We start from the raw sequence: 24,074 nt of genomic DNA, 5'->3' as shown, positions 1-24,074 counted from the left end.
GTGTGTGTGTGTGTGTGTAAGAGAGAGGATATATATATATATATGTGTGTGTGTGTGTGTGTGTGTGTGTGTGTAAGAGAGAGGATATATATATATATATGAGAGAGAAAGAGAGAGAGAGAGAGAGAGAGAGAGAGAGAGAGAGAGAGAGAGAGAGAGAGAGAGAGAGCAAGGAAATATTTTTCTACCTTATTTATTTATTTATTTATTTTATTTTGTGTATTATACCTTTGGCAGGAACTCTTGACTTATCAATTTTAGGCTGAAGAAACGTTTTTTATTGAATTTTCTAGATGACTTCCTCTTTGGAGCGACACCCAGTGGCGAAGGCGCATAAATAGGCCGCCTTTGTCTCTCTCCACACTGATGGCGCTCTAATTGACGCCGCTGATTGTCAGGAACAGACGCAGGTGTAAGTGAGTTTGTGGTTTGAGGTTATTAGACTCGGACAGTCGGCTGGTCGCGCGCTCATACACACACGTGAGTGAAAACACAGGCGATGTCTTGTCGACTACAGTCAAGAATTACAGCGATACTTCTTTTAGCAGCGACCCTACCACTCTTTTTAACAACCTATGGCTCGGTTTTCGACCCAAACCACAGCTTACCGGTAAGAAGGAATTTACCAAACGGAAGCAAAGCCAGAGGAGAGGACGTGATTAACTTGGAAAGATCTGAGCAGAGATTAAACACAGAAACAAAGAACTCAAAAGGCTCCTCAGCAACCTTTCTTCAACCCAGCAACATGTTCACTCCATCCCAGACTGATGCAGAACAGCTCTTTCAGTCTGACTCTCAAGGTCCTGACCGAGTATAACAGCTCATGTTAAACTAATGCACACTGGATTGGTTTTCTAACACATGTTCTTTTTGTCTAGGATTTCCTGATCAATCCATCCAAGGAAATGTCCATTTTTCTTCCAGTCATATTACTCCAGAATGGTTACAGATGAGACCCCTAGTGCAGTGTTCCTCAGCTGCTACAATCTTTACAGCCAAAGGGTTGAACTACGTCCATCTTCTCGTGAACCGAGGTTGGACTGCCATGTAGATTGCAAACATTTTTTGCATTGTGTAAACTTCATTCTTAATTAAAACCTGTCTCTCAATCTTTATTTTAGAGGGTGCTTCTCCTGTGTCAATACTTCACCTGCCCTCTAACTGTGGGTACAATGTGAAGGCGACATGGAGAGAATTAGTTCTTATAGTGCCATATGATGGGTGCTATGTCTTACAGCAGGTACTGTACAAATATTTATGGATTTTTATAATAGCCTCTCATATTCAGGCTACAAAGCCCATGTTAGCTTAAAGATCTGCCAAGAAGATGAAATTCAAGTCTTTGTACAATTTCTTTCTCTGATCCATCAGAATGGAAGTTATGTTTTACCGCTGCTGTGGTGGGGAATGTCTTTGAATATTTCCTGCCCCATGCCTCCTGCTTCTGCTCCTGCCACTCCATCTGGTTTCTGCTCATACTTTGGGATAACCCTAGGGATAGAGGGGTCTTGGAGAGATGTAGAGAAGTATAGGATCAAAGGTGAGACTGTTTTAATATCTGTCCAATTTTAGATAAATCTTGTTTAAAGTTTAGCCACTTTGTTATTCATGCTCAAATAACTATATGGCTTCTGTCATAACATAACACCGTTTCTGCATTCAGTGTGTAAAGTGGTGTCACCCTGAAGAATCATAAGGTTTAGTGATGGCAAGGTGTTTTGATATTTATAGCACGTGGTATCATTTCTTGTGACACAGAAACCCAAATTTTAAGAGTCAAGTTCTTATGTGAAGGAAATTTGCCATGGATTTTAGCTGGTTACGTTTGTTTAAAACTAGGAATATATATTTCACATGCATCATTCATGTTTTTTCGTGTTTGCTTCATAGTAAATGAGGAGTGGGTGCCACTTATATCCAGCACATGTGCGTGTCGTATGGACTCGGCACCTAAAGACCTGATCCTCTTTATTCCTTTTACTGTGAAGTGTGTTAAGGTTTGGCTTTGCAGTTTTCTTAAATAATGAAATGCAACTTATATTTTGCAGATTATACAGTGGATATAAAGACCGATTGCCTTTTAAATGTAAATGCAGTTGAATAGTGGTCATCCTAAAGTGATTTAGTTTTTGGAAAGTTGTCAGTTATTAATATGCCTAAACACAAAAATAGCTGTAGTGGCATAGGATTAGTTTTCCTTATTTGATATAAATGAAATTTAAAGTTTACAAACGCTTAATTTGTCATTTTGCTTTTTGTCAGGATGGAGGCACCACTCTTAAGCTTCTCTTAGATGGGAAAATGTACACGGTCTCTTGTCAGCCTCATCACTATATTCCCCATTACCCTCAGTATAATCCCTCTGCACCATTCCCTCACCCACTTCATCCACTGAAGACTCAGTATATTCCCCTTAAACCTTCTGTCACTAAACCACACCTGCCTGAAATGAACATTAATGTACAGCCCATGGCACATCGCATAATGCTTCCTGCTGAGCAAGCATCCCCAGTTGATGGCACAGGAGTAAATGCTCAGGCTTCTCTGCACACATCATTGTCATATGATATTTCACGCGTGCCTGTTACACATTCTTCGGAAATACCCACAACAGGGGGTGCAAAAAAAAATCTCCCACCTTTTGAGCGTTTGCAGGTAAGCATGCCTTTGGTTTACCCACCTTATCAACATTTTCCTCATGCTATATACCCTTACTACAATAATGTAGTATCGGTGCCTTAGATGCCCCAGATGCTTCAACATCCTCAGGTCCACCAGGTGCTTCAACATCCTCAGGTCCACCAGGTGCCTCAACAGCCTCAGGTCCACCAGGTGCCTCAACAGCCTCAGGTCCACCAGGTGCCTCAACAGCCTCAGGTCCACCAGGTGCCTCAACAGCCTCAGGTCCACCAGGTGCCTCAACAGCCTCAGGTCCACCAGGTGCCTCAACAGCCTCAGGTCCACCAGGTGCCTCAACAGCCTCAGGTCCACCAGGTGCCTCAACAGCCTCAGGTCCACCAGGTGCCTCAACAGCCTCAGGTCCACCAGGTGCCTCAACAGCCTCAGGTCCACCAGGTGCCTCAACAGCCTCAGGTCCACCAGGTGCCTCAACAGCCTCAGGTCCACCAGGTGCCTCAACAGCCTCAGGTCCACCAGGTGCCTCAACAGCCTCAGGTCCACCAGGTGCCTCAACAGCCTCAGGTCCACCAGGTGCCTCAACAGCCTCAGGTCCACCAGGTGCCTCAACAGCCTCAGGTCCACCAGGTGCCTCAACAGCCTCAGGTCCACCAGGTGCCTCAACAGCCTCAGGTCCACCAGGTGCCTCAACAGCCTCAGGTCCACCAGGTGCCTCAACAGCCTCAGGTCCACCAGGTGCCTCAACAGCCTCAGGTCCACCAGGTGCCTCAACAGCCTCAGGTCCACCAGGTGCCTCAACAGCCTCAGGTCCACCAGGTGCCTCAACAGCCTCAGGTCCACCAGGTGCCTCAACAGCCTCAGGTCCACCAGGTGCCTCAACAGCCTCAGGTCCACCAGGTGCCTCAACAGCCTCAGGTCCACCAGGTGCCTCAACAGCATATGTTTCCAGTGCTAACAAATGATTCCTCCCAGTTGTCTCCTGTGCTTGCCTGCAAAAAGGATCTTTTGAGAGCATCTCTGCACTCTGCAAAAATTAAATCTGTTAAAATAAAAGGTAAGCAAAGATTTTACTTTAAGCTTCCAATGAACTTATGGAGTCTCACTTACCCTCATCAAGCAGGAAGTGTAGTTGACCCAAAAATTACTTGGATCTTTTCTAAGGCCAATAAATGAGTGATTATTCAGTTCTGTCTGACTCAGTGTGTAGTGCAGGATGACCTGTGGTTTCTTCTGTGTAATGCTTTTGTATTTAGAATGTTCTATTTATATGCAGCATGTTGCAAATGTTTTCAACAGTATTAAGTGAACAGATTTGTATTTTGATTTATCCTTCCATTCAGTCATCAATTATGAAGTGCTCTTAGAATGGTTGTGTGGTGCATCTTATCCTAGGTAGAGTGCTTGTTAATCTAGGTTTCTTTAATGACTGATCTCTTTAATGGTGTTTTTTTTTTTTGTTGTTTTTTATATATAATTTAAGTATGATCTGCATACATTTTAATTAGAAATATTTTTTTTATATAAAACTTGCTGACCAAGCAATTATTTTTACTATTAGTTATTAGCAATATATGAGTTTGCAATAAAGATACTGACAAGAACCACATGAATGTGTATTTACCATTTGTTCAGAAATATGGATTAGATATGCTGCTCTAGTACATAAATCGATAAAAGGATGATTAAAAAAATCCAATGGATATTTTCTTTCAGGAATCACACATTGAAGTTCTACTGAGGACCTTTTTTAGAAAGTTTAAACATTGGTTTTTATTACAAATTTGAGGTGCAGCTCCAGTTTCCTGCACAGGTTTATACAGCTAAACCATAATTTGGGTTGAATGATAAGCCTCTGGCCTGATTTCAATGTGTTGGCAGTAAGAACACCTATATATTACTTTATGTAGTGCTTATGTAGCTTTTTTTTTTTAATGTTTTCAGCACTTTGCTGCTGGACCTTGCCACTATACCCCTGCATATCTGATATATTTAGCGTTCACTTGTTTGAACAAGTTCTCATAAGAAGACAGTATCAATGTGATCTGCACCCATTCGTCATGGATGATGGCACATGCTCTAGATACTGTTACCATGTGTCCATATTTAATCAGACCTGATTTCTGTTCTTCAATCTGTGTGGCTATAGATATGAAGAGGAAAGTTTGGGTTCCTGTTTCTTCTGCTCCGGTGCACTGTGGGTACTCACTGCAACGTAAAGGCAGGGGTGTGGTTTTCTCCTCCCCTCTTCCTGCTTGTCATTCGTATACTGTGGTAAGAAAATGGTTTGGTAGCTATTATTGCACACGTCTTAATTTCTTAATCAGTGAAGCAGAAAACATTGTGTTCATTTACAACGTTTGTTGGAACAGTTTAGTGAAAAGATCTCTAGAATCCTAGATTGTTTTTCAGGTTGTTCTTTGAAAAAGTTTGAAGGTTCTCTGTAGATTCCCTCAGAATGTCTGCAATGTTTGAGAAATCTTGAAATATCCAAGGAATTAAATTGCTTTCATATTGATTGACTCTGTTTGAGTAACTATTTCTACTATTAGAACATTTTAATTGTACTGAATGTCTCTGCTCAATGCATCTAAATTAATCTCTTTCCCTTCTGCAGCGTCCCTCATTACTCTCCCTTTCGCTGAAGTTCTGGGATCCTGTGATACAGAGACACCATGCTGTACAACTCCAGTGTCCTTACACTTCGCCTTCTCCTACTATAACGGCTTCCTCCCCAACAACAACCAGTCTCATGCTCAAGCCTGTTTTCACACGTCCTCAACCAGCCAGTCATGAGATCCAGCTTTCCCATCCTGAAAAACCTTTAGGCTCATATTCCAACCCATCAAAACCTAGAGACCCATCTATCCGCTTCCCAAATCCCAATGATCAATTTCTGTACCCACCTAAACCGACCCCCCCATCTTTCCAGCAGTTCAACAACCCAATGCCAACTTTCTGGCCACCTAAGATCACCGAGATGTCCCAAACTACACCGCCGACTTCTCAAGTACACCAACCACAAGTGTTATGCCACTTTAAAGATATGAGTGTCACATTACCTCCTGGCCCAGTCGCAGAACTGATGGTTCAATGTAAGTGATAATCTTTAAATTTTTTATTGTAGTTAGATTTTTGAGCATGTTTGGCAATTTGTGTTGACTTGAATATCCTATGTTAAATCTTGGTACTGACATTTTTATTTTTTTTTTAAATTCAGTTCATGTTGGATGGATACTTGTTGCATTTACTATACAAACTTTAAAAACCTGACGTGCATCAAAGGTTTCTCCAAATTCTGTTAACTTGATCAACCTAGGTTTTTTTTTTTTTTATCACCACTTTTTATAAGCTCCAATTGGTGGCATCAATGAAAATATCAAAGCAGTGCTGTTCGACGAAGCCCCAAGTTACTGTGGGTATTTGATGAAGAAGAACCAAAATGGTGGTATTAACATTCTTCTGCCCTACACATCCTGTCACATGGTATATCAGGTCTGTGAAGTGGTATCACTCTATACTTTAATAAATAATGATTACAATTGTATTTGTCTAAGTAAAAGATACGGTTTATTTATTTTTTTATACCTTTTAAAGGCTGGACAGTACAGAATTGTGTTGAAGTATCAGACAGCAGACGGTCGTAAAGTTGAGGCCTTCCTGTCCTGCCAAGTTCCCATGAACCATGGTATGACCTCTGAAGCAGCAACCTTTTTTTTTTTTAAACCACCATTTATATATAATGGATATAATCTAAGCCATTGCTATGAAAGCAGATTTTAAACTGGACAATATGTGCAGATTACATTTCTAAACCAAAACAATTTCAGCAAAGTGTTCAATCCTTACTAAACATTACATTGTTGATTGACTTAATGTGTCATTTTGAGACATCTAGGGATGTATTATTCGAGCAAAGGATAATCATTTGTTCGGAATAACCATGTGATTTCGTTGGTAATTCTCCGGTAACACAAGTATCATCAAAATAAGTGTAATGTTTTTCATAGCTGTGTCATTCTTTTCCACTTTAATGGTCATATGCCATGTCCAGTCATAACAAGCATGAGTTGTTGGGGAAGAACCTACACTCTATGCTTTGATTTGATGTTGCTACAGGTATGCGTCATGATTGTGGCTTTGTCATGTTTCAGGATTTTTTGCTTTGTTTGTTTCTTGTTACAATTCACTTTTTTTTTTTTTTTTTAACCAGGCTTGGCAGAATGTATTGCGTTGTTTGTGCTAATCTCGCTGTTAAAATTCCGTTTTTAATTGCTCTCCATAAACATTAGTCATTGTTAATGTCTTATAGAATGCAGTCTGCCATTTGAACAACGATTAGCCTGCGGGCCCAGCTCTGTTTCAGCAGCTGAATGCCGTGAGCTTGGTTGCTGTTACTCCACAGATACTCAGACCTGCTACTACTCTATGGATGGTGAGGGTTTTTTTTTTTTTTTTTTGCATGAGTTTCAGATAGACAGACAGCTCTCAATACTTTATGCTTTTTTTTTTTTCTTTCCTCACTTGGCAGAATGCACAGCTGATCGCCATTTTGTCTTCTCGATCCCTGCATCGCTCACAGAACCACCCCTTTCCCCTGCTCTCTTGGTTGCAGCTGGTAACAGCTCCTGCACTCCTCAGAGGGTGGTCGATGACTTGGCCCTCTTTAAGATCCCTTTGGATGGCTGTGGCACTCACAAATATGTATGTGCCATTGTTTTCCATTAGGTTCAATGGCGCTGTTAATTGACTATATATCAAATATGTATAATATGCTATCCACTTGATTTTAAACAAAACCCATATTCAGCATTTCCTGTTTTGGGTTGCTCTAGTTATTGTTTTTCGCAGGGAGGTGTGAAAAGTTTCTTATGGTGCAAAATTGTTTTTAGGAAGTAGGTAACACTGTGATATACATGCTGGAGATCTTGAACACTTTGCACTCTGTCACGCTTAACTATGGAACCATAACGAGAGATTCACCATTTAGGTATTTATGAAATTAATTTTGTTCTTGCAAAAAATACTTGTACCTAAAAAAAAAAAAAAATACATATAAATGCAGTTTTTAAATATTTTGTTAACATTTGATTTATTTTTTTTTCCAGGTTGTTGGTTGAATGCCGATATCTGCCTGGCACTGTGGCCAGCGTGGGTTACCTGGTTAAAAGCCCATCTCTCGGCCCATCCATTCAGGCCCATGGAGTGTTTGGGGTTCAGCTCAGGATTGCAAAAGGCCAGTGTCTCCTCATTTACTAACATTAGCAGTCCTTCAAATACAGTTAAAGGTTTAAATACAGTTTAAGCTTAATAGTCTTTTGTAAATATTAACTGGTTTGAATTAGAAATCAGACTAGCTTTGCTACAAAAGTGAGACAGTGATATACATGCATTTACATTACAGCACAGTTGTACAGTATAAATAGGGAAATGATCCATCTATATGGTAGGTGTGCAGAATCTTTTCAGAATCTGAAGCACATTTATCCAATGTATAATATCACCGACTACTATACTGTAGATTACAAAGTGACACTAGGGTAGTGTGGAAGGTATGCAATTCAAATGCTCGAACACTGGAATTTCAGAAACCTGTAGATCTTACTAGGCCATTTAGGGTTAAGATTATAGTTAATTGTATTAACGTTTCAAAAACGTAGTTGTACTGTAAACTTTCTATAATTTGAGTTAAAAATTGTTTGCAAAGTGTAATGTTTGTAGTGTTTATTTTAATTTTTTATATCTTCCTAGACAAGCAGTATAGTAGCTACTACCCACAATACCACCGGCCCCTGCACAAGCTGCTGGGGAAACCCCTTTACCTGGAGGTTCGTTTACTGAACCCTTTAGACCCAAGTGCAGTGCTGTTGGTGCAATACTGTGTGGCGTACCCTCGCTCAGCGCATTCAACATGGGTCCTTATCTACGATGGGTAAGATCTCTAACTTGGTTTACTGCTTCGACTTCAAAAGCCTTTGAATGATGAGACTCTAAAGCCAAGTTACCATGCAAACTGCTTTTTCCATGTGTAATTCCTCCTGTACAGATGCCCAAACCCCCTTGATGTCACTCCATCCCATGAACCCCCTCCCACTCCCTCAGAAGGACTGGCCAATCACGTGAGGCGCTTCACAGTCAGTACTTTCCAATTCTTGGAAAAAAATAGGAAGGAAGCTACATCTGGTGAGCAGGTGGCGAAGGAGGAGGGAGAGGGTGGAGAGGAGGAAGAGGTAAAAACCCAACCACTTTAATTACAGTTAAACTGCACTGTTTTGAAAAGAGTCGATGAAACAGATACATGCATTAGAAATGGTACTGATTCACAGATATTATATTTACATATACCATTTTATTACTAGTTTCCAAGTTTATTAATGGTACAGCACCTATTTATCTGATGATGCATGTATTTAAACATGGTTATTAATGATCTAAGATTATTTTCTATATCTGTAAGAAACTTAGTTTTAAGACCTACAACACAACCTTTTTAATTTAACTGTATGAAAGGTGTTATAATTCAATAACAATATTAAAACTGTTGGAATATTTGTATGTCGATTCAAAAAATTTAAAAAGCAAATGTTGCATTTTTGTCTTCTCTCAGATCTATTTTATGTGTGCCACTGAGGTGTGTTTGCCCTCTGAAGGGCCATGTGTAGAGGGCTGTATTGATCGTGAGTACCTGACATTCCCTTTTTCGGTCACGCCAGTTCTGTTTTGAACTTGTACTATGTACCAAATATTCTCAGAATTCTTAGATTTCAACTAAAGCTATGTTTTGTTGAATTTTGAGGAGCTGTGGATTCCCCAGCAGTGAAGTCCTGATGCGTGTCCTGAAGTGTCACTGTTCTGAAACGGCATCAGTCACAATGCTCCAAATGATTGTGTATAACAAAAAATAAACATACAATAAATTTTCTGTGATCTGTGACCCATTTTTATCTTCTGTTAAATGTTTATGAAAGTTCATCAAAGTGTGATATTTACAAGGAGAAACTGAGAATTGTGTGCACACATGCGCTCAGCTGTAGGGTCTGTAGTGCTTTCTGCTGTGTGTGATTAGATTAGAGCTCTGGCTGAAGGCTTTGCCACACACACGGCATACATGTGGCTTCTCTCCTACGTAAAAACAGATAAGAATACATGCAATAATTCACAAATCAAGCACTGAATACAATGCATTTTACACTTTCACAATTCATAATATTATGCTCATACAAAATTGGAGGTTGATAAGATTTGCATCAAACACCAGTTAAATAATTTTCTGTAACAGTGGTAATGTTGTGGGTTTCGGTTTGTGCATTCTCACAGCAAAATTTGTGTAGAAAACAAAAAGCATTTAACGAGCAACGATTTTGAAAGTGGAAATGTCTTATAGGCTACAGTAACTCAAATAACCCATCTTTACAATCATTGTGCGGAGAAATTCATCTGAAAATGCGCAAGTTGCTTAAACGTAACGCTACAACTGCCGAAGACCACACCAGGATCCACTAATGCCACTCAAGAACAGAAATACGGGGCTACAATAGACACATGCTACACCAAAATGGTACAGGAAAAAGATCAGGTAATGGTTTTCGAATCTACAAATGTCCAGTTTTTGAGAGCTTGTGCCCAATGTAGTCAGGGGTGTGGTGGTGGTTTTTTTTTTTGTTTATTTCAAATACAGTGTGTTGTATTTATGTAGTTTCAAACTAAAATACTTTGAAGTCATTGACATGATCACATCATAAAAATGCGGCCTCTGATTGGTGCCTTCTCAGCAGTTTACCCAGACTTGTTGAGATCAGAACAGAAAATGTATCCATATGGAAGAAGATGGAAACGTGCAGCCTGTCAGCTTTTAAATACGTGTCCAGTGATTTATAAATATTTGATTGCAGAATTTTGTACCCTAATTGAAGTAGCTGTTTAGTAGAATCATGATTTTGCATAACATTGTATAAATGAGTGCCTGACACAAATTATTATATTTGATTAACAATTAAATGATTAGTTGGAAAAATATGAATACAGATGTCAGTTGTTTTCTTCTGAATGACTTGTTTGATATTGGGTCAGTGTTGCTGATGTAAAGTTGCCCTTCGTTACCAAACACCAAGTAAATTAGGATACAATTATGAGTCATTTGCAAACTGGTTAACATTAAACTGTTGGTTACTTCAAAACTAACTTTTATCTGGGAGATCACGGGGAAATTTATGTGAATATTTGATCTGTTAACTGGTTGCATATGTGAGATTTATTGTATGACAGCTTGAGAAAAGCTGTTGCTATCTAACATTGTTTACTTAATCAACTGAGTTAGTGTAATGGTGAAGCAACAGATCAAATAGGCCAATTGATAAAAGGTTTGCGAAGAAATAGTGTAAAATAAATGTTGATGTATCTTTGCCCAACTCTGACTGTAGCTTTAATTTTAATAGCTCTTTACATGCATGACTTTATACATTGTACTGTTTCCAAATGACTGGTTAATCGGATAAAATTGCCTGACTGTAAGTGTTCCTATTAAAGGGACCGAGGAGTGTTTAATTTCTTTTATATACATGTATGGAACACTGTAGAAATGTCTGTCAGTATGTAAATTAATTGTTTACTGTACCTGTGTGAATAAAGGTGTGTTTCTTCATATCTGATTTCTGGTGGAATCTTTTGCCGCAGTACTGGCAGGGGTACGGCCTTGTGTTTGAGTGGATCAGCAAGTGTGTTGAGAGAGTGGAGGAGCGTTTGAACAGCTTCCCACACACCTTACACTCGAATGTTCGTTCCTGAAACAATCGCACAGTTAGATTTTCTGCAGCACAGGAGCACTTTTACCGACACGACACATTATGTAGATCCAGCTGACTTGTTTTTTAGTCTATTCTCTTTTTTTTTTTTTTTTTCTTTTCTCTCTAGTTTATCTAATGCTTACAGTGTATGATATGAAACTAATTTGCAGGCTAGAGGGAACTGATTTTGCCATGGTCATTTGTGTTTCTTAGAGTGGCCTTGTGCAATTTTTGTTTTCAGAACGAGACTGATGAAATGACTTCTCAGAAGGAAAAATTACAGCAATGCAAGATTTCAGCAATATATAATGACCTTTGTTCTGTGTGGCGTCACGGCTTCGGTGCTGTTAATACAGACTACGGGCGACTTGTGATTTTCACGACACTTGAAATAATGAACCTCTAATTCGGAAAGGAAAGAGAAGTTCTGCGAGAGAGGGAGAGAAAACGAGCAACAACAGATGCATCAATATAAATTGAAAGGGAATAAATACGTCTTAATTATATATTTAAACAGTCTTGGAGTTTCTTTTATTTTGTCAAATTGCTGTTTAAATGGGTCCAGGTTTATTTACCTTGCCACAAAAATGACAGCGTATTACAGAGGAGCTGATCACTGAATAATCTCTGTCTTTACTGCTGGACTTAAAAACGCTTCCAGTGTCCTGTTTGTCCTCTGTGTTGCTGGCTTGAATCTGATGCCAGGGAATGGATAAAGGAAATTCATTTAAACCTGTGAAGCAAAGAGATAAGTTATGCTAATTGTAAAACCCTTTGCAAAGGCAATGCATGTGACATAATTCAAACTGTTAATGCATGTGGGGGAAAATGTACAAATTAGTTTGACTTGTTTCTTCAATCTGTACAATGACTTTGGACATCTTAACTCATCTTAATAAAATATTAAATACAACTAAAGTCCGGTAAGCATCTGTCTTTTGCTTACCTGTTGTCCAGTCTCGCTGCGTCTTCATCTGCTGTATAGATGAAGCCTCAACATTGGGCTCTGGCTTTTCTTGAGTTCCCGCACCTGTGCAGCTGATTACACCAAGACATGGCATACAGTCTGTAGGGAGGGGAGAGCCCCCCTTCCGACGCTTTTTCACCAGGAAAGAACGAGGCATGATGTACGGAATGCAGGAGAGGCACTCACCAGGAAAGATGGAAATGCAAACTAATGAGATTGATAGGAAAAGAAGAATGCACATAATACCGAGTGATTAGAAAGTTGTTCATTTTCTAGAACAGCAGCTCTGGTTCCAGCTACAAGGCAAATTAGGTTTAATTTTGAAACACTGATTCTAATATATGTTTATCATCTGTATATTATTAAATACATTTGTTTGGCAGACTCTCAGCATGACTTGATTGTGCATGTATGTACTTGTTAATGTATGTACATCGGAAAAGGTTTGTAGTCTGACTGCATTTTATCATTGAGAGGTCAATTATATAAACTGTAATCTATGCATTTTTTTACTTTGGAGGGCTTTTGACAAACTGGATTTTTTTATTTCATTTAAAAGAGAAATGCTGCTATAATGTAAGATCTAACGAGATCTAACATGTCTTGCAGATGTTCCACATTACATGCAACCGCATAAGTATGATGGCATAAATATATGTGTGTGTATATATATATATATATATATATATATATATATATATATATGAGAGAGAGAGAGATTGTTTTTTGTTTTTCCATTTTGTGACCCTCTTCCACTTTATTATTACTTCATTCTATGGAAAGACATGAATCCACAATCAAGAAAAGATTGTTAACCACTAGGTGGGGCTATTAAACTCACTTTATGGCACTTGCATCTATGCCATTACTGTACTGTATTATATATTCTTCATCTGTGTTATAAGTGCTGCATGCATGAAATATCTACAATAGAAATTATTCGTATTGGTTTCCTCATATTGAGCAAAATTATCCTTGATTTATGTTTTATTCCTTCTGTACTAACCTCCCCTTAATAGGTATTCAGCTTCATGGTATCTTCAGTCCCTGACCTACTGAACTGGCATAGAGATTTGATTATTATAGAAACTATGAAGCACTCCTTTTTGTCATTCTGAATAAGATTGTATACTAAATAGTGTAAATGTAAATTGTAAAATGCAAATATTTTGTTTAATTCTCAGTCAGCAGATTTATCCTAAAAATTCCAACATACAAATAGTCGTGATAAACCGTTACGATGCCCGGCAAATACTCTATAAAGAACTCGATAAAGTCTGAAATTTTTTTCCAAAGAACTCAGAATCAGATCACATGAAAAGTCACACACATTTAGGTTAAACATGATGTCAGCATTTGTAGTTTTACTAGCAACTGCAATTGTATGAAATCCACAAACCATCCATAGCAAATCATCTTTGCTGGTTCAAATTCGTACATGAGATCAAGTTTACTGAATTCCAGAATGCCGGGCTGAGTCTGCACTTAATATTTAACTAGCTGATTAAATAAAAAAACAAACAAAAATGAAAATGCATGCAGAATATTAATAATCATATTAATTCTAAAAATAATGCTGATCAGACGCCTTATTTAAATAAGCATTTCATTAATCTGATCTAGTTTAAGACATTTGACCCAACTGTCTGGTATTTAACATTGAGGAAATAACTTAAAACAGAAAATATCAGTGATGATAAAAAGTATGTACTTTCACGATAAAAATATGTTTGTTAAATGTTAAGTGGAATAGTTTCACACTGAGAATAGACATTAATGCTGAATAAATGTTTAATTAAAAATAGGACATAACCTCTACAATACAGCGAATTACCATGCAGGGCCTAGATATACGGTCTTGCTAGACATAAGCATTCACAATATTGAAATTTTCTTACAAAAAAAGCCAAAAGATTCCCCTTTACTTTTTTAGTATCATATGAAATTACTAAAATACTAAATAAAATGATCAGTATTAGCCCTCAGTGACCAAAGCAGGTTGTTTTTACACTTTATTTAAGTCAAATTCTATCTACTTCAAATGCTCCTCATAACCAAAAATCTGTTCAGCTCTGCTTAAAATAAACAACGTCCACTATGTGGTTACCTGCTGTCAGTGTGCTAAAAGTTTGTCTTCGTCTGCTGTCTCACCTTAGTTCCCCCTCGAGCTCCAGCGGATGTGTCTGCGTTTGTCTGTCTGTTATACCCAGACAAACTGTGAGAAGTGAAAAAAAAACACAATCGATGTGCAATAATGAGCATACGAAACACCTGAGCAAGAGGGAAGATAAGATCTTTGAATAAAGGGTGGAAAAAAGCAAAAAGAGGGGAAATGCAAAATCATAAAAAAAAAACCACCAAGCAGGAGATTTGGAAGTGGTTTGCAAATAAATCAAATTCAAAATATTTGAGCACCATTTTGTTCAAAATTTATTTGTATACCCACTAATACAAAGTGTACTTGTAGAACAGTTGTAAAGTGAATCATGTTTTAGTAAAATTCAACCAAAACGGAGTCATTTAAAATGCAAATACGGGTTTGGTTTTTTTTTTTTTTTTCGCTTTATGAATACATTTTTGTAACGGCATCTATAAATAAGAAATTGAGAAACAATGTTAGGAAAGATTGAGCCTAAAATAATATAGGTTTTATTTTAACTAACATTAAAAAAAAATTCTAATTTTAATGAGCTAAATAAGTGAAGGTTTTTTTTGTTGTTGTTTGGGTTTTATTTATTTTTTTTTTTTTGTTGGTTTGTTTTTGTGGTTTAATTTGCAGGTGCAAGCCCCTCTGCAGAAATACACAGTATGCAAATAAATGTATGTTTGTTCTCCAGTGTTAAAACATACTGCTGTAATGTGCATCTCTTTTAACCCTGACTGTAATACATTTTTATGACAATGACGAAATAATCAAATAATTTGACCATAATTCACATTTAAAATACTGAGAAGTGACTTCTGGAGTTAGTTGGCACTCACCTGTTGAGATTTGGAGATGTTACTGTGAGTTCCCGGGTGAGTATTGATATTAATTGGTCATTAAATGATGATGATGATGATGATTAGGATGGTGCAGCAGGAGGCTCCTCGCTGCGCCTCATCGACAATAAATCAGAGCGCCTGGCGCGTGTGCACAAAACTGAAACCAGGCGAGGAAGCGCTCGCGCTGTGCGACCGCAGCCGCGTCACTTCCGCTGACCCTGTCGTTAGCTTGTCAGAAATGAGCGCGAGGGTCTGGGAAGCCATTAGCTGCACATGTGGCACAGAGAGAGAGAGAGTGAGAGAGAGAGAGAGAGAGAGAGAGAGAGAGAGAGAGCTATAATAAATAAATAGGTCTGACTTCTTTGGTAAAGACGCCTTGCAACTGTACAGAAATGCACACACCCAGGATCACATGGAGCCTCCAAGCTTCTGACTTTTCATTACAGTACCAGTAAAGTGTTTCAAATAAAAAAATTAAGTTGTCTGTCAACATAGAGAAGTTTGCAGTTCACACACATATGCATGCCACCAGATGTATAAATATAAAAGCCAAATAATAGCTAACTAGACTGTAGTTCAGTCTCAGTTTTTCATCAAGACCGCTAGAATTTTGTGATTTATTATTATTAGCATTATTATTAGCATTATTGTTTTACTTTGTTAAAGTGTAGGGAATCACAACAGATTTTACTTTACATATCATTAAAATCATATGAGCATCCTCTCCCTTGATGTGAATGTGTTACATTCCAACCTCACTAACCCCAAAACCAAGCTGGCCTAGAAATAACGTCAGCTTAGACCCAATGTGTTCTTTCGGTGGAAATTTCTGAACAGGGTTAGAGGATTACTGTCCATGAAGTAGATTTCACAGTTAAAGTGTTGCCACGTTGTGCAGAGATTTGAAGGTATGATAAACAACGTTAGCAAATGAAGAAACAAACAATGACGCTCTGAGTAGAGGTGAATACACAGATCCCGAATAACAACATAAAGCTCATTTTGATTCGAAGGTGGTATGTGTTTGTTTCAGGCCACAATCTGTGCTACATGCGCTTATTAATCAGTTATAGTTTGGCACAAGGGTTTGAGTAAGGTTGGGTGGATTTTTAATTAAAGTGATATGTACTCTCTCTGATAAGTTTGGTGTTTCGCCTACAAAAAAGAAGAAAAATTTTGATATTCTATATTCAGTTTCAGAATGCGGTGCATTAAACTGATGTGTCAATGTCTCATCCCAGACTCTGTTTTGGATTATCACAGGCCACAAAAATAAATCCAATCAAGACCTCTCCACAAACACAGAAATGTATGACACCATACAGCAGTATTACTTGGTAGAAATTTTGAGTGGTATTTTATATCATATCACCTGTTTTATGTGTTGGAGTGAGAATGCTGTGGGTTTTAGAAGTTGTGAGTCAAAGCATGATGCATAAAGCATCCGGGGATTAACTGCTTTACTAACTTTGGTTAGTAAAAGGTAACAAGTGGTGTTAAAGGTAGTCTATACGTCTGAAAGAATGGACAGAGAAAGAGAAAGAAAACCAGAAAGAGAAAGAAGATAATGTGACAAGACACAAAAAAAGGTGATGAGCTGTGAAAACCGGCTGCAAAAGTGTGAAACCAATGTGAGCAGCTGCAATGAATTTAGACAAAATTTGGGTCATCTTAATATAGTCTGGAAAGCTAAAAGGCAACCATTTTAAATGTATTGAAAATATATACAACTTTGGCAACTAACAGTTCGGGTTATACATAAGCTTTTTCAGCTCAGGTTGAAAAAATAATACTAGTTTAGTTTTTCATTATTATTATTATTATTATTATTATTATTATTGTTGTTGATTTAAACCACACACACTTGAATATTGTCTTCTTCACAGATTAAATATCAGTGCGATAGAATTCAAAATTAAATAAAACACCACATAATCCAGCATATGAACTTTGAGAATAGTGTAAATTTTTATTCTTTTTTTGTTCATATCATTCATAAAGTACAGAACACAGTAATTAAATATTATTATCATAATTTTTATGAATTTCATTTATTTAATATTTGACGAGACATTTGTTGACCTTCAAGAGTAAATAGACCGGATTTGGAGGGCATAAACAAAACCCAGACAGTTTATTCTTTAATACTGTTGAAGTCTAAAAGCAAGTCATGAAGGTGACTAGCAAGGGAAGGAACTCACACTGGTCATTACAAGCCACTTTGACAGCATCCACACTTTGTCACATGAAAGAAAAATGTTTAAAATGTATAAAGATTGAGAAGAACACAAAGGGCAGGTACGGAAAACAACGGGTCAGAAACAAAAGGTAGCTTCCATGTTTCCTTATACTGAGGAAAGGAAGAAAATGTCTTTGGAAACAAAGTGAATTACCAAAGTGGACAACTGATGCAGACTGACACTCAATAGACTCTACGTTCTTGCCATTTCGCTTCATCCTTAACAGCAACAGTAGCAGTCTTTAGTGGCACTCATTTTACAAGCATTTTGAATTAGTATTATCTGAAAAGGGTTATACATGGTATGTAAATATGTTATAAGTCTCTTCTGATGAAATTAGTTTTATGGCACTGAACAGGGGTCTCGAAACCCCAAACAAGTTCAACCATGATTCACTGAATCCATGATTGCAATAAATTAAAGGCAATGAACCAAACATAAATATATGTAAACAGTGGAGAGATTCTTCCAGTATCACAGTGATGGCAGGTGAAACAATTAAAGTGGGATATTTTGAGAAACTACATGTTTGAGCACCATGGAAATAGTGTATGACACTTTGACTGATATACAAGAACATGGTCATTTGGTGTTCATTCTGGTTCATGTTTGGCCTATAAACCAACAGCAAGTTCTGTCCATGAAAATGAGCCAATATATACTCCTTCCAATTTGGATATTAATGTATGAAGACAAGATTTATCCACCCAAACATTTATCTTGCTTGGACTTAAACTGATATTTGTACAGGTCTCTCCACATACACACACATGCATACACATACACCCTGATTGGTCAACATTCTCTGGAAGGCAAACATCAACCACAAAACAGTTACATGTTGTGATGTAAGAAGACCAAGATATGAGCCCAACTTCCTGTGAAATTTTCAAAAATGCTACATTAAGTCCCTTATGCCACACAATGGGAGATGATATTGATATGTAACCTCAGACCCAGTCCACCAGCTTGTCTCACACGATACGTTGGTGTTTAGTAATACTAGGAATAATTTTGGCGTTTTTATAGTTTTCCAGCTGTTGCGAAAAATAAAAGCACGTCCTTTTATCCAAAATCCATATGGTAATGGTTTATGGAGTACAGAAATTTTGTTGTAATTCTTCTCGCCATGTGCTGATTTTTGTTCAATACTGAATATGATGGTTAAAAGATGTTTAAAGGGTAAATGATTCGAATATCCAAGCTGAATGATGTTAGCTGCTTGTCAAACATCACATCCATGTAAAAACCCTGTAGCCTCTTCAAAACAGAAGTAAAACATCTGCCGCTCACAAATAGACATGCTGTTCTTTGACAACAGGCTTAATAATTTCTTAATATCATTTGCTTTATAATATACATTAAATACATCTCACATCACTCTCTGTTATGTACCATACATATATTTGTAAAAAAAAAAAAAAAAAAAAAAAAAAAAAAAAAAAGGAGCTTTGTTTACAGATACAAAGCAAAACCTTTTACCTATCTAGGCATCCGTCCTTAATTATACACCCACTCATATCCACATCTGGTTCAAAAATAAGCATGGTATGTGTACATTTGAGATTAATTGAAATAAGGCATGGCTGAAATGACTGACAAATGCACTATCAAGAGAAATTCTCACAGAACCTGCATGAGTAATGAAGAGAAAAATTAAAAAGAGAACATCACAAGTGTCAACACGATGAGAAACATGGTCGCTGTGGCCTGATTTCACACAACCAAGATAAAAATCGAAATGTACATAACTACAACTAACAAGATATTTTTAGAAGGAATTATTTCATGGCATTCATTAGATTTTAATGTTTTAAAATCATGAATTTGGCCTAAGAAACAAAAGTGGTATTTACACATTATAATTCACTATGCCAAATCAAAAACCCAGTGCTGACCAGTTTATTTTACACTTAAGGAAACTTAATTTTGCCATGGAAAATTATCTATTATATAAAAAACATCAAATTCAAGTAACCCTCAAGTATTCACATAGTGTGCATTAACACACTGATACTACATGGGATTAGGCGTGTTAGAAAATGTGCATATATGAAATCATAAGGAATTTATATATAAAAATAATAATAATAAAAAAAAAAGTATTACTAGCAGCACACGTTAGATATTTTCTCATTTCATGGAGACCTTAAAATGCCATTATGTTGCAGCTTTATCTTTTGGCACAAAATAAAAATTTCAAGGAGTATTTATATGTATGTTGGTCTCTATATATGTATAAAAAAAAATACAAAATAAAAAATAAATAATAAAAAAAACCATAAATAACGTACAATTTGGCAAGTGTAAGATATAGTTTTTGTAGTTTTGTGTTCTTTTTCAGCACTGAAATAAACTTACCGTCCTTGTTTTTATGCACTGAGACACACACAAACACAGATTAGCTACAGTAGATACTTGTAGGTTTTTTTTTTTTAGCTACGTGTCTATTAACATCTATTAACATACTAACATACAACAAACGTGTATGTCAAGCTTCTGTCCTTTTTCCCTTCCTTCAAATAAAGTGATTGGAGTGTGTTTCAAGATATGTCAAAAGTGCGCTCCTGTGGAGAGAGACTCTCTGTACAGACAAGGCTGCAATATTTAAGGGCTTGCACTGTGGATTTGTCATTCAGCCTCTCTGCTATCTGCACCCTCACCTGAAGTGATTTAGATCACTTTTTATTTACGATTTATATCATCCATCTCCCAAAGAACTGATGTTACACATTCAGTGTGGTAGTGCAGTTAAAAAAATTGCTATTGTGGGTTCTAACTCATGGATGTGATAATAGCTAGGGCCTTATATATTTAATTTCTGTCTAATAGTTAGGCATTAGATTTGCCAGGTCCAAAATAAATGTATGCAGTGGTATTTTCCAAACATCTCTCTTCAACATAAATGTTAATGCAGTAGCTTACTGCCTTAACAGAAAAAAAGATCCACTTCAACGTAAATGCCTCCCACATCAATATAATGTATCTCCTTCTAGCTACAAAATAAATACATTTTACAAGTAATCGATATGTCAGAACAAAACTTAGGTGTGGCGATGAAATGTAACTCGACATGTCGGAGCATCATTTACACATCACATCATTGAAAAAAATGGGTACTAGATGATAAAAAAACACCACTGCACTTCTTTTCATAGAAAAAGTTACCCAAGAATGATTTTTCTATTGTATTGATTCACACACAAACCGTCTTCACAATCATGTCATCAATATTACTTCTGTTTCTGCATTACAGTCATGAAAATAGGGCACTAGACACTAGAAGTGTGTTTGTGTGCATGTGCGTGATCATGTGCGTCTAAAGCCGATGCTGATGGGTATTATTGGACGTTTCAGGACCAGTTTTGCACAAGTCTACCTTCACTACTCCAGAGGAAAAGGTAAAGAGATGTAAGGATGGAGACACAGGAAGGGATTAAAGGATGACCTCTGTCTAGGTCCACTTTGTATATACATGGAGTCCTCCTTCTGAACTAACCCCAGAGTTAAGACTTTTAGATCTATCAACATGGGAGAGTGTCAGCATGTGTGCCGAGTTTCACCTCCCCATGCTTTTGATGACTTTTGCCCTATCTGCTTCACCCTCCTGCACCAAATGCCCCACTTCAGTTCTCTGGGGCCTCAGCGTAAACCATGTCTGGATAAAGCTGCTGCTGGGTGGGTGCTGTGTCCTGACACGGGAGGGTGGTATGGGATTCGTTCCTCTCGTCTCCGTCACTCTCTGTGCTGCCTTCGCTGTCCAGGCGGGTCGAGGTGTGGTGGGAATACAGCGCTGTGCCAGGCAACGGGCTTTGCAGCAGATCATCGTCTGAACTCAGGTAGTCTCCCTCTGCAGAAACCGGGCTTGACAAACACAGGTCCTGATAGGCGGAGCCTCCAGAGTTCTGAAATTTGGAGCGCTGACCACGTAGCTGCCTTATCTGAAATGAAGTGGTTTAAAGAAAAAAATCATTATAGAAAAACTACAGAAACCTCGCCCCCTCAGTAAAAAAACATTCAAGGTGCTAGGTAGTTTTCAAGGTTTAAGTTTACAAAATAAATAGATATTTTACCTGGATCTAAAATCTGAACCTGACCATGTGTCTCCTTTGCATACACATACTTCTCTAAGGACAGTATAGCTCTTGGAGGAGCTGCTGAACATTCAGTAAGTAATAATAATTATGAGGTACAATCCACAGCCTAGGCTATTACAAGAATTCTCAGAGGTCAATATATATGTTTTTTATATTATCCTCTGAGCATTATGTTTTTGGTGACAATTACAGTATATATAGTAGTCTACTGGAACCAGTTTTACATTTATCTTACTTAATTTAGAATTGCGGTCTTTTCGGTCAGCTGTAGTACACTATAGATTTTTTTAAAGATTGTATATTGTTGCTTTTTTCCCCTCTCTTTTTCTTGCAACAATCCATTAAGCAAAGGATGGGTCTCTTCCAACTACTAGCACATACAAAAATATGCACATTCAACGTTTTTTTTTAATGTTCACCCCACATAAAAACATTAATCAAACTTGAAATATGCTAGGATTTTAGTTATTAAATATTAAATATTAAAGAACAACAACAACAATTAGATGTGTGAACTAATAGGGTACGCAAGCAGTAGCAAGCAGTAAAACAAACATCAACAAAAAATACATGTGTGAATTTACAGGCTAAGACACAAGCACATAAGCACATAATTAATCTGAATTTAAAAGCACACAGTGCTTGTTTTCCTAATGTTACACTTTTGTCTAATAATGTCTAATAGTAATTATTTTTATTATTACTATTCTTATTAATATTATGAGTAGTAGTGGTAGTAGAGCTGCTTTTAAACATAACTTTCTGTTCCATCATACAGTATAATTCAACCATTTAATTTATGTTTCCTTTTCTGCAGCTGTGATGCTCTGTAACCTCTGTAAGAATTCTGATCTGCACTGGTTCGATACACATGGTGGAATATGTGTGTCATAAATGAGGAATTTAGGCTGCATTGCTGCTAAAAGTGAGGTAAGAGCAAAAAAAAAAAAAAAACACCCACAAAACTATCACGATAAGATAAAATGGGTTGATTTGCTTCTGGTAAATAAAAAGGGGATGGTGGAAACATAGCTGTGGTCCAAATATGATTGTTTATTAAAAGTATAAGGAAATCCCTCCCCAGGGCAACATTATGTATTTAGTGTACATAACAGCTTTTTTTTAATGCAGTGGGTTTACATAAGCAGATGTGTACAATACTAAACTGACTCTAACCATCATCTTTTAAAAAGTGATTCACATGCACATACATCTTTATGTGGAATGCTAAGTCTGCATGTAGTCACATGTATTCTGTGTGTGAAAAGCGTAGTGAGAGGATTTCCTTACGTGACTGGAGTGGACCACAATTTTATGTCTCATTTCATTTCTCTTACTTTGACTCATTGAACTTTGCATGAGAGAATAGTACAGGTAAGGAGCCCAAAAAAAAAAAAAAATCTCAGATATCACGTCATGGAATTCCCAAGTAGAGCTCAGACAATTTGCAAGTGGGGGCGGAGCAGTGGTAAACCAATGAAAAAGCTCCCTGTGATTACAATCTTTGCAGACTCCACCTCTCACTTCCTCACAGAGCTTTCAGTGAAAACCACAAAGCAAAAGTCAGTGCACAACCCGTACGAAACAGGCCACCGAGATTTACCTGAAGAGAAGAGCTACCAAATAAAAATCAAATCAAAATTTTTAATGATCATAATTAATCAACTATAACAACCATATAGCAACCATTATGAACAGCAACAGAAATTACTTTGACCTCTCCATCAAAAATAGTTTTTTATGAGCTTCATGAAAATATTAAATATCTAGTTAATCAGCTGTTATTGGTTAAAAACTTTGACCTAACTATTGTATCCGATTTCTCTTACTTATTATTGAACATTTTTGATTAAGTGGTTTTAAAAAAACTGCTACTGGTGGCGCTGGCAAAATTTTACCCGATTTCCTAAAGTTTAGATTTGTATGTAAACACTGGCCGTAGGGCTCAAATAACGTGACTAAAAAAAAGACAGAGAGTGGTGAGTGGTAAAACCAACAAAAAGGAAGACGACAAGTACTAAGAGCGAGAGTAGTGGAGAGAAGAAGGGACGGAGAGAAAGAAAATGGAGAATGTCAACATACTCTCACACCCTCAGTCACGAAAGGCTCGTCTCTGGATGAGCAAGCACAGCCTATGTAAAGACGACTATGTGTGTGGGGGTAAAAACAGCACATCAGCGTCTCGCGCATACATACACGCATCAAAGCTCCCCCTGCGTGCCTCTGTTTGTATATGGCACAGTAGATAAATGGGAGAAATAGGTTGTGTGGTCAGTACTGTGGATTTTGATGCTATTTTACTACTCTGTTTCTCAGATGTAAAGTTAATAGATTGACAGATGATTGGTTGAAATTACCCTGCTCTCCA

General features: G+C 37.4%; 3 protein-coding genes and 1 long non-coding RNA gene across 6 annotated transcripts in view; 2 read left to right on the top strand and 2 right to left on the bottom strand.

Moving 5' to 3' along the window:
- Positions 1-347: 347 nt before the first annotated feature.
- LOC310715603 (uncharacterized protein) lies at positions 348-9,551 on the top strand. Its single transcript, XM_083522114.1, has 19 exons — positions 348-800; positions 879-1,034; positions 1,122-1,240; positions 1,372-1,540; positions 1,891-1,997; positions 2,263-2,655; positions 2,743-3,691; positions 4,784-4,908; positions 5,252-5,729; positions 5,987-6,129; positions 6,232-6,322; positions 6,947-7,069; positions 7,166-7,338; positions 7,527-7,624; positions 7,743-7,870; positions 8,386-8,566; positions 8,681-8,864; positions 9,242-9,311; positions 9,431-9,551. The coding sequence occupies exons 1-19, from the start codon at positions 500-502 to the stop codon at positions 9,460-9,462; spliced, it is 4,020 nt and encodes a 1,339-aa protein (XP_083378240.1). The 5' UTR covers positions 348-499; the 3' UTR covers positions 9,463-9,551.
- On the bottom strand, positions 8,349-15,576 carry LOC310716137 (uncharacterized protein). 2 transcript variants are annotated; one of them, XM_083523033.1, is made up of 7 exons: positions 15,367-15,576; positions 14,492-14,599; positions 12,364-12,591; positions 11,993-12,150; positions 11,731-11,844; positions 11,249-11,414; positions 8,349-9,756 (listed from the first exon to the last, which is right to left on the bottom strand). In XM_083523033.1, exons 3-7 carry the CDS (start codon positions 12,539-12,541, stop codon positions 9,659-9,661), a joined length of 714 nt encoding a protein of 237 aa, XP_083379159.1. In that variant the 5' UTR covers positions 12,542-12,591; positions 14,492-14,599; positions 15,367-15,576; the 3' UTR covers positions 8,349-9,658. The 2 variants fall into 2 exon arrangements, with proteins under 2 accessions (XP_083379159.1, XP_083379160.1); XM_083523034.1 differs by having other exon boundaries at positions 14,536-14,599.
- LOC310716145 lies at positions 10,285-15,495 on the top strand. Its single transcript, XR_014530512.1, has 2 exons — positions 10,285-13,047; positions 13,093-15,495. It is a non-coding gene; the product is annotated as an uncharacterized lncRNA (long non-coding RNA).
- Positions 15,577-17,313: 1,737 nt separating the features above from the next.
- evi5l (ecotropic viral integration site 5 like) overlaps positions 17,314-24,074 on the bottom strand; it is a 47,307-nt gene continuing 40,546 nt past the window's right edge. For both annotated transcript variants that reach the window (XM_083523024.1, XM_083523025.1), the window contains one exon: positions 17,314-21,550. In XM_083523024.1, the coding sequence (XP_083379150.1) occupies positions 21,236-21,550 (315 nt within the window). In that variant the 3' untranslated portion in view covers positions 17,314-21,235. The remainder of the gene's footprint in view (positions 21,551-24,074) is intronic.

Source organism: Silurus aristotelis (genome assembly GCF_946808225.1).
Source record: "Silurus aristotelis genome assembly, chromosome: 20".
NCBI classification, from domain to species: Eukaryota; Metazoa; Chordata; class Actinopteri; order Siluriformes; family Siluridae; genus Silurus; species Silurus aristotelis.
The sequence above is the reverse complement of the archived record's forward strand: the minus strand, read 5'-3'. Positions and strand labels throughout refer to the sequence as shown.